General features: G+C 56.2%; 1 protein-coding gene across 1 annotated transcript; it reads left to right on the forward strand.

Annotated features, from left to right (window-relative positions):
- The first annotated feature begins 401 nt into the window (after positions 1 to 401).
- LOC103532686 (bone morphogenetic protein 8B) lies at positions 402 to 10,282 on the forward strand. The gene is made up of 7 exons (XM_030464395.1): positions 402 to 828; positions 5,679 to 5,871; positions 6,548 to 6,696; positions 7,396 to 7,590; positions 8,216 to 8,295; positions 8,688 to 8,798; positions 10,022 to 10,282. The coding sequence occupies exons 1-7, from the start codon at positions 402 to 404 to the stop codon at positions 10,169 to 10,171; spliced, it is 1,305 nt and encodes a 434-aa protein (XP_030320255.1). The 3' UTR covers positions 10,172 to 10,282.
- Positions 10,283 to 10,348: the final 66 nt, after the last annotated feature.

The following is a 10,348-nucleotide window of genomic DNA, read 5'->3' on the forward strand; positions in this document are numbered from 1 at the left end:
ACTCCTGACACCATTTCACTACAGGCTCCCAAAAGTCCAAACGATCGAGACTGGCAAACAAATGCAAAGAGTGACCACTGAAAACTTTGCCTGGCCTTAACCCTCCCATGGAACCCTACCCACAGCACCACCAACATTCGGGCTACGGGTTTGCGTTTTACCACAAACCTCGAATCTCCCAGCCCTCGGTGTCCTGTCTCCAGCGTTGCTCAGTGGACGATGCTCCCTGTTCCCCGGGACCTATAGGGCTGGGAGGGTCGGGACGTCCCGGAGCCGTGGCCGGGGAGGTGCCGCTGGCGGGACCGTCCCTTTCCCTCGCCCCGTCGGGGCGGGCTGGGGCGTGCCCGGTGCCGGTGCCCAGCGCCGTGCCGCACCGGGGGGCCCGGCCGGCGGCGGGGGCCATGGGGCCGGGGCGCGGGGCGGCCGGGGGTCCTCTGGGGGCTCTGGCGCTGCTCTGGGTGGCGGCGGTGCTGGGGCAGCTGGGCAGCGGCAGCCTCCTCCTCCGCCGCCGCATCCACACCTCCGGGTTCCTCCAGCGGCGGCTGAGCGGCGGGGAGCGGCGGGACGTGCAGCGGGAGATCCTGGCCGTGCTGGGGCTGCCCGGCCGGCCCCGGCCCCGCAACCATCCCGCCGCCCGCGCCCCCTCCGCCGCCGCCCCCCTCTTCATGCTGGACCTTTACCACGCCGTGGCCGGGGATGAGGAGGTGGAGGATGCGGAGGAGGAGGCGGCGGTGTCCCGGCCGGTGCTTACCGGGCTCAGCACCCAGAGCCCCCCGCCCGGCAGCGTCGTCAGCCACGCCGATACCGTTGTCAGCCTCGTCAATATGGGTGAGAGCTGCCCCTGGGGACAGCGGGGACGGGGAGGGCACTGGGGGGAGCAGAGCCGGAGGGAGTATCGGGATAAGAGGGACACCGGGAGGAGCGGAACCGGCGGCGGCATGGGGAGGACAAGGATGTGCGGGAGAACCGGGGCGCACCGGGGATGTCGGAGTCCGTGGTGGCACCGGGAGGAGCGGGACGTGCGGTGGCAGCGGTAGAGACCGGAGGGCATGGGCAGGATCCCGGCGGCTCGGTTGAGCAGGACCGGGGAGCACGGGGGGAACCGGAGCACAGCCGAGCGAACGGGCAGGACCGGAGGCTGCGGGGGCACCTGCCCAGGCCAAGCACAAGGTTTTTGGGGAGCATCTGTGCAAAACCCAAGCATGAGGCACAAGGCAGGATTGTTGGCTGGCGCTGACAGTGTCCTAGTGTCCTGGGCTTGGGGACACTTCTCGGAGCAAGGCTGGATTTGGCTGCTGTGCCGTGCGGTGCTGAAGGGCGTGCAAAGGGATGGTGCCTCACCATAGCACCTCCGAGGGGCAGCCAGTGCTCCTTTCCTCCCCTGCACCCCTTCAGGGTCCCCCCACTCTGAGCATGGGGAGAAACTCTCCATGGGAGCCTAGGCAGGGAGGGGACCTGACATGGAGGCATCACCATCTTTTCTCGTGTCCCCTGTACCACAGGTAGAGAGCTCAGGGAGTTCCCTGGGACAGCCCCTGCTGCTCCAGGTGGTGGTTGGTGTGCCCATGGGTGCTGGGTTCCATCACCCAGCTCCCATCTAGACCCCTTGGTGCTGTGGGGCCTCAGTGACCTGGGGACACTGAGATCGAGGGAGGAGCTGCTGGGACACCAAGTCCAAACTCCCCTCGGCACTCAGACCAACACACAAGCACCAAGAAGAGCTTTAAAATGGCCAGGATGGAGGAGAAGCAGGATGGGATGTCCAGGGGGGATGGGGAAGCCACCTGGGAGGTGTTGGTGCTGGCACGGGGGGTGCTGGTGCCGCTCCCCTTCCCGGTGCTCCTGGAGATGGGAGAGTTGAGGAGCAGAGTTCCAGCCTTCAATTTGAATGGCTTTGATTTCTGTGGCTTCATCAGCCCCTTCAAGTTAATGAAATAAATGTTTGTGGGAGAAGGCCAGCTTTCATTTGCATGTATAATTTGCTGCACAATTACCCTGATGGGGACATGCAAATGGGGTAACTCGGTGCTCCATTGGGCTCTTGGACCTCTTTGCTCCCAGCCCCCTCGCTCAGCCCTGTGTGAGCCGGGCCAGAGCGCGGCTCCCAGGGTCACACCTTGTGCCTGGGGAAGGGAAAGGACAAACCTGTCCCCGGTTTGGGCGGGCAGGTGGGGGGGCCGGGGGCAGCAGGGGCCCCCAGGTGATGGGCGGCCACGGGGCACCTTGGGCTGGGTTTGGTGGTTCTGGCTCCACCCGTCCCATCCCGCTGGCTGCCTCGGCGGGGAGATAAAACCTTTCCTCTCCGCCTGACCCGGGCTATTTCTGTGCCCTGCCTGGGGGTTGTTTTTGGGGTAAGGATGGGTTTCTTCTCCTCGAGGGCTAAGTCACCGGCCATGAGTCACGATTAGTAGGAATGGAGCAGAGAGGTTTGTAAGGGGAAGGAGGAGGAGGAGGTTTGCAGGGCTGCAGCCTGCCCGAGCCCCCACACACACCCATCCTCCCTTTCCCTCATCCGCCGCTGCCCCGGGATGTGGTTGGGTGGTTGTCCTACCCCCACAACCAGCCCGATGAAGCTCTGCCTGTGGCTTTCTGCCAAGCTCCAGCTTCACCGGGTGGGAGCCCACTTCATCCTCTCTGATTTAAGAAGTTTGGGGGGTGCTGCTCTGCAGAGCATCGCCCGCTGCCCTCCCGTCCCCCACCCCACCCCAATTACCACCAAAATCCAGCAGCTGGGTGGGGATTTTCCCCACTCCTGCTTTCATTTTGCAGCTGTTTGAGCCTCTTTGGCAGCTCGGGCAGAAAACCCAGCAGAGCTGAGGGCTCCCCGGCAGCCCGTGCTGAGATGTGAGTTCTCCATGATGAGCCCGTGTTTTAAATAGGAAAATCCAATTCCCTTGGGGTCCACCTGCCCTTGGCTGGATGTTTGTGAGTCTGGGGGCCCTTGATGTTCATCTGGGGAGATGGAGGAGACACTCAGGAGATGAAGCAGGAGCTCAGCTGCATTTCACAAAGCTTGGGATAACTCTCATATCTCTCCCTGCTTTGGAAAACCTCAGGAGCTTGGGTTTTTCCTACATGCAAGTGAAGGACAGCATCTTCCTCGCATCTCCTTTCAACCTATTTCAGGCTACTGAGCACTTGATGTGGTTGAATATCCTGGCATTTCCTTTTAATTTAGTGCCTGAAATGATCGTGGGGACCATTGGGAGCAGCCAGGACCAGTAATTACAACTGATGGGGCCGTTTATAGAAACAGAGAAAGTTTGCAATGAAAAAGTGCAGCTAAAAATAACCTGGGGAGCAGGAGGGAGGGTGGTGGCCCCATCACCCCATCCCTGGGAAGAGACCCAGCAGGGTTGGGAGGTGCAGCAGGGCTCATCCTGGCTGGAGCTGGGCATCCCCTGTCAGGGGTTGCATTTAAATAATATGCAAAATAATCTTTTTTTTTTTTTTTTTTTGAGGGCAGTAGGTAGTGGCTTCCAAGTTTGGGGAAAGATGCAGCAGCTCTGAGGGGTGAGAGAGTGAGTGCTGAAGGAGGGGGCAAGGAGAGCAAAGAGCTTGGGTTGGGTTTTTTTAGTGTGTCTCCTCCTCAATCCGGATCATCCACCCACAGCTAATTGAGGGGTTGTGGGTGCAGCTGAGCCAACCCGCCCCAAATCAATCGCAGGTTCCCAGGGAAGGTCCCAGCACCACGCTGAGCACCCACTTTTCTCCCTGAATAAAGGGTGCCAGGTGCTTTCAGGGGTGCTTCCCCATTGCAGGGTGGGGATTTTGCAGCAATTTATAGTTTTGCCAGCAAAGAGGGGGAGATTAAACACCAGGCAGCTTGTTAAGGAAGCCCAGCTCGTTTGGTTCATCAAGATGCACAGCTAATTGCTTTCTCCTTTTGCCTTTCCCATCCCTTTCTTATCTCATCAGGGCATCCCTAAGCTTCCCTCCCTCCCTCCTCTGCTTTCATCCCCAGTCTCCTCCATCACCTCCACACCTTTTGGGTGTGAAGAATTCCCGACCAGATGCTCCTTTAGGAAAAGTTTTCTGGGGCTGAAAATCACCCCAGGGGCTATTTCTGGATCTCTGGGTCCCTGTCACCTCCTTGTCACCTTCCCTGCCCCCCACCCCACCCCTGCTGCAGCATCACTTTGCCAGATACCCCCATCTCAGGAAGATCCTGGTGGCTCCTAAGCCCAGATTCAGTCCTTTTGGGTTTCACCTGATGCCAAGGAGCAGCAGGTTGACAGGTGACTGAATATACCCATGGGGACACACGGTGTCCCCTGGACAGTCTGTGGGACACCCAGCTGGTGGTTTATCCTCTGGATAAATCCTCTGGATTCCTCTCGTTGGCTTTTGGGGGGATTTAAGGATTTTTCCAAGAGCCAAGCAGCATCACCACCAGGAGCATCTTGAACCTCCCAGGAGCATGAAAACACCAGCGCTGGGGAAGTGGGAGAAATGGAAATGTAGCAAAGAGCTGGGGAACCCCTGAGGGGGTGCAGGGGGTTGGTGTGTGTCCCCATGGAGGGGGTGAAGGGGCTGGACCCAGCTCCCCACAGCATCCTCCTCCCTGGAGCTGGCGGGCAGCCGGCAGCAGGAAGCTCTCTCCGCATCCGTCCCTGCCCGCCTGGCCCTGGGCTTTTTTTGTAACATAACTTGTGGTGAGCCCAGGAGCTGGAGGGAATGTGGGGTGTTTTTTTTTATTTATTTTAAAGGAAAAAAAATATTCATATATATATATTCATGGATGTTGAATTCAAATCTCAGCACTGGGTTTGGAAAGATGCGCTGGCTGCTCCCCCCGTGTCAATGTGGGCAGCAGCCTAATGGTGTAGTAAATTTAGACTGGTTTGTTTTTTTTTTCCCTCTGGAACCAGTTTAAAAAAATAGGTGCAAAGTTAATTTACTTAATGATTTGGTTGTTTTCTTTTTTTTTAAAAGTAAGCACTGGGTCAGATTGGTTGCGTTGCTTTTGTGCCTGAAGCAGGAGGAGTTTTAATCACTTTAATTAAGCTCAGTCATGGCAACCTGGAAGGTTTTTAAAGCACCATTTGAAAAAAATAATTACAGATGAGAGAAACCATGTGGGGCTGCATTGCTGCACTAAAGAAATCACCTGATTTTTTTCCTTCCCAAACCTGCACTAAGTTTGCAGCAAGGAGGAAGGAGCCTGCAGGGCTGAGAGGACCTGTGACACCCTGGGTGGCCCTGGAGAGCCCCAGTGTGTGCTGGTGTTGTCCCCTGAGCACCTGTCACCAGAATAGCTTTGCAGAAACCCCAATTCCTGCTGCTGACCATCCCACCAAGCCCCAAACTCAGGTTTTGGGGTGCTTTCCCCCCAAAGTGCAAAGGGCTGCAGCCCCCAAACCTGCACAAGGGACAGCTGCACTGTGTGCCTGCTGTAACCAAGCCTTTTTATTTTAATTTGTTTGAATTAATCATAAAGAAAGAGAGCTGGCAGGTGGGGGAAAAATAAAGTAGAGGTAGGTGAATAAAATAGGAGGGGGTTGCATCAAGATTGACATGCTCAGGAGAGGAGAGGTGGGGATTTGCAGCAAGGGGGTCTGTGGGTTTTTATCCCCACACTGGGGACAAACTGGGTCCTGGGAGGGGGGGGGGGGGGGGGCTGCAGCCTCTCTGCTCAGCCCATGGGTGAGGGTCCAGCTGACCCTTTTGCTCTGCAGTGGAGCAGGACAGGGACATCTTCTCCCCGAAGCCCTACTGGAAGGAGTTCAGGTTCGACCTGACCCAGGTGCCCACGGGTGAGTCGGTGACGGCCGCCGAGTTCCGCATCTACAAAGCTCGAGGGGTGACCCGGAACCCCAACACCACCCTTCACCTCAGCATCTATGAGATTGCAGCTGAGCACTCCAACAGGTGATGGGGATGGAGGTGATGGAGCTGGGGATGAAACGGGGTTGGGAATGGAGACAATGGGGTTGGGGATGAGGATGGAGATGGGGGTGAAGATGATGGGGATGAAATTATGGATGGGAGAGATAATGAGATGGGGATGATGGGGGTAAAATTAGGAGTGGGAAAGAAGATGATGGGATGGGGATGGTGGGGATAAAATTAGGGGTTGGAAGGAAGATGTGGGATGGGAATTAAGAGGATGGGGATGGGAATGGGGTTGAAGATGGCAGAGATGAAATTAGGAATGGGAAAGAAGATGATGGGGATAGGGATGAGGATGGGAACAGGGATGAAACTAGGTATGGGGAAGGAGAGAAGGATGAGGATGAAGCTTGAGCTCCCCAGCCCTTCTCCCCATGATGCAGATACCCAGGGAAGCAGCACCCTGGCCGGCTGCTCCCACACATTCCCACCGGGCAGTGCCACACCCAGCGCCGGGGCTGGGTGGATGCTTTTCCCAGAGCAGCTGCCAAAGGTGCCACCATCATGTGCAGCACAGCCAGAGGCCCTGGGAGCCACTGTCCTGACCCAGTCAGACACCCTGTACAGACACAGGCACCGAGGAGTCATTTCCATGAGTTCTCCCTGGTGCCCTTTGGGTGCTGTTACTCAACCTTTGGGTTTTGTTTTTCCACAGGGAGTCTGACCTGTTCCTGCTGGATGTCCAGGACCTGCGTGCTGGGACAGAGGGCTGGCTGGTATTTGATGTCACAGCTGCCAGCAACCACTGGTTAGTGGATCAGAAATACAACCTGGGGCTGCGACTCTATGTGGAGACAGAGGATGGTAAGCATGCCTAGCCCACCTGCAGCCTTTGGGGCTAAATCCCCAGGAACTGGAGCCCTCTCCCCCCTACCATGGTGGGCAGGAGGGAGAGGTTTATCTTGCTGCAATTCTAAATTTCCAGCTGTGAGGGAGAAGGTTCAGTGCTGGGTTTGCCCTGATAGCAAAGCCTCCCAAAGGTGTTAATGCTCATGGGGTTCCTGGTGGGGGCTGGAATAACCCCATCTTAATCAGCTCCTTACCTGGAGGGAGCCTGGAGGATGAGCTGGGGTATTAATCTTCTTCTTATTAAGGGGTCACAGCTGCTCCAAAGGTGCCCGAGCAAGGAGGCACAACAAAGAGCATCTCTGCCCCCATGGGGGGAGAAACCTCAGCTTTTAATGCCCCAGCCCTCCCTGCCCCAGCTTTCCCCCCAGGAGTGAAGGGAAAAACTGGTTTTTACTTGCTTTTAATCCTGGAGTTGCTCTGTGTGACATCTTGTAGTGGTGGCCACGCAGGATGAGGCTGCATCACCCCTGTGAGCTGCCCCCATCAGGGGAGACACGGCAGGATGGGAGCCTCGGGTGGGGGTGGGTGGGGTGTTCCAGCACTCAGGATGCCAAACCCACAGCTCTGAGCTGCAAATATCCTGGATTATTTTTTTTTTCCTCCCCTCTTTCCTTTAACCGAATGAATTTATTCTGCCTGCTCCCATCCCTTCAGGGCACAGCGTTGACCCAGGCTCGGCGGGGTTGTTGGGGCGCCGGGGTCCCCGCTCCAAGCAACCCTTCATGGTGACATTTTTCCGGGCCAGCCCCAGCCCCGTGCGTGTCCCCCGGGCAGCCAAACCCCCCAGGAGACGGCAGCCCAAAAAAACCAACGACCTCCCCCATCCAAACAAGCTGCCGGGGATTTTTGGTAAGAGCTTTGCCAGGCAGGGGACCTTTTGTTAGAGAATCATCGTGTAAGAAATCCACATTTTCACCCAGAAACGCAACACCAGGGGGAGCAAAGAGCTCTGGGTTTTTAGGATTGGGGTTGTTTGCAGCACGGGTTAGGTTTGGGGTGAGTGGCCTCGAGTTGATGGTGGTTCCTGGGGGGGTTGGGATACCTGAATATTGGACTTCTTTGCATCGTTGCCCTCGGTTTTGAAGCTGCCCTGGGAGAGCATCATCCTGAAAGGCTGTTGCCCTGGGAAGCTGCTCAGGAGCACAAAGCCTCAGCTCTTCCAAAGTTGTTCAGCTTGAGAACCCCTGGAAACCAACTGGGCCCGGTGCAGAGCTGGGATTTAACCCTTCCCAGGCTGGATCCCCCTTGTCCCATTGCTGGAGCAGTAATGGCTGGTTTCAGGACCAGTTTCAGGCTGGTTTGGAGCTTTTTCCCTTTTGTGCAACCATGGGGACTCCTCTCTTACCTGATCCCCTATGGCTGGGCTGTTGGATCCCAGCCTGGAGCAGGGATGGTGAAGCCAGGGATGGTGTGGGGGGGGATTTGGGATGCCAGAATCCCTGGGGCTGATGCTGCTTCTCCCCTTCTCCCACAGATGATGTCCATGCTGCAGATGGGCGCCAGGTCTGCCGGCGCCACGAGCTCTATGTCAGCTTTCAGGACCTTGGTTGGCTGGTACTTGTTTATCAGGAGAAATAAATGTGGGGAAAAAAGAAAAAAAAAACCAACAAACCAACCCATCAATGTCCCCTGTCCCAGGGGCTCCATCCCAGCCTTGTGTCTCCCACCCATTCAGGGATCCCCCAGTGTGGGGCAACCAGGAGGCCAGGAGCTGGGAAGGGAAATGTGAACTGCCCTAACCCCAAACCCCACCCATAACCCTGAAAAACTTATGGCTCAGTCAAAAAAAAAAAAAAAAAAATCAAAATAAACCCTTGCTGCTGGCACTGCTGCCAGGGAGGAGCTGGCTGGGATGTTTTTGCAGGTGGGGAATGGATGGAGGGGTGCAGCTGTCACAGTAACCCCTGTAAATCCTTTAGGTTTCTTTTAATTTGTTTTTTTTCCAGGATTGGGTGATTGCCCCACAAGGATACTCAGCCTACTACTGCGAGGGGGAGTGTGCCTTCCCCCTGGACTCCTGCATGAATGCCACCAACCACGCCATCCTGCAGTCCCTGGTCAGTGCCACCCAGGGGAGTGGGGACACTGGGGACCCTGGGTGACCCCAGAAGATTCCCCTGAATTTGGGGCTGCCTTCAGGAGTTTAGTTTGGGTCGGGGGAGGGGGTGCAGTTCCCAAATGTTGGGCTCAGCATGTTCCAAGCAGGAAGCTTTTTATGCCCTGTTTGTTGTTGGGGTTTTGGGGTGGTTTTTTTTTTGTTTGTTTGTTTGTTTGGGTTTGTGTCTTTTTTTTTTCCTTTCCCCTCTCTTGTCCCAAACCCACCCCACATCCCAGCCGGTGCTTTAATTTCTGGAATTTCCTGCCCTGTGAGTGTTTGATTTCCCAATGGCAGAGTCACACCGGTGCTCAAGGTTAATTACAGGGAGCGCCGAGTCCTCGGCTCAGCCTTTGAAGGGCTTGCCTGCCGGGGTTTCATTTTTACACTGACAAATCTGCCAGAGGCCCTGTCCGGGGTTGGGCACAACCCTGGCATGGTCCCATAACCCCCCCTTACACCCACCCAGCACCCCTACACCCAACGCTCTTCCCGAAACGGAGCCGTTTGGGCAGGATGTGAATCACCTGGCTCCGGGAGCCGCCTCTTCTGGGAAGCTCCGGAGCAAAGGCGGCCTGGGGAGCGGTGCCAGCCCCTGCTCTGCTGCAAATAGCAGGGTTTGACAGCAAAAAAACACCGGACTTCCGAGCTAGGAGAGCTCAGCTGCCTCTGAAAGAAATGAATCGCACATGTTGGGCAGAGCCGGGCAGGGCTTGAGGTCCCAGCAGGCTCTGAGCATCCCAGTACATGCTGGATGTCCAGGGGCTGGGATAATTGTCTGGATTAAGGGATGAAGGATGTGTTCAGAGAGGTGCTGAGTACTCAGAATTTCAGTGCAATGTGTTCAGTTTGGGGCAGCATTGAGCCCTAAGGGGGAATCTCTACTTCAATATCACCCAAGCACCTGCACAGGAGGGAGCCTGGCACTGCCCTGGTTGGTACTTCTTCAGCCATTTGCCTATTTACAATAAGAAAAGGGCCCAGAAATCCCGAATTAACAAAGGGGGTGCCTGACCTACAACCCCAATCCAAACCAAAGGCTGCCCAGACTTTAAATATTGTGCAATAAGCTGGAAGCCCTCTCCCCCTTCACCCAGGCTCTTTGCAGGGCAGGGCCAGCTCCAGGGTTTATCTTCTGCCTGGAGCTGCTTTGCCCAGCACTCTCAGGCTCCATCCATCCCCCAGGTCCACCTGATGAAGCCCGAGGCTGTGCCCAAGGCGTGCTGTGCCCCCACCAAGCTCAGTGCCACCTCTGTCCTCTACTATGACAGCAACAACAACGTCATCCTCAAGAAGCACCGCAACATGGTGGTGAAATCCTGCGGCTGTCACTGAGGGCTGGCTCCCACCCCAGCTCCATCCCATCCCACCTGGAGCTCCCTGACACTGGGTTCCTGTTAGTTGTTTGAAAAAAGGGAGTTTCACAAGCTGCATCCTAGCAAAATCCATCACGAGTAATAATAATAAAAAAAAAAAGAAATAAAAAAAAGAAATCCCTTCCACCCCTTCGTC

This window comes from Calypte anna, chromosome 23, assembly GCF_003957555.1.
Source record: "Calypte anna isolate BGI_N300 chromosome 23, bCalAnn1_v1.p, whole genome shotgun sequence".
Classification (NCBI taxonomy): Eukaryota; Metazoa; Chordata; class Aves; order Apodiformes; family Trochilidae; genus Calypte; species Calypte anna.

Excerpts from the sequence above, each read along its gene's own strand:
- LOC103532686 (XM_030464395.1), top strand. The coding sequence starts at position 402 with ATGGGGCCGGGGCGCGGGGCGGCCGGGGGTCCTCTGGGGGCTCTGGCG. Across the intron at positions 6,697-7,395 it reads CTATGTGGAGACAGAGGATG|GGCACAGCGTTGACCCAGGC; the intron begins GTAAGCATGCCT and ends CCATCCCTTCAG. Across the intron at positions 7,591-8,215 it reads CAAGCTGCCGGGGATTTTTG|ATGATGTCCATGCTGCAGAT; the intron begins GTAAGAGCTTTG and ends CTTCTCCCACAG.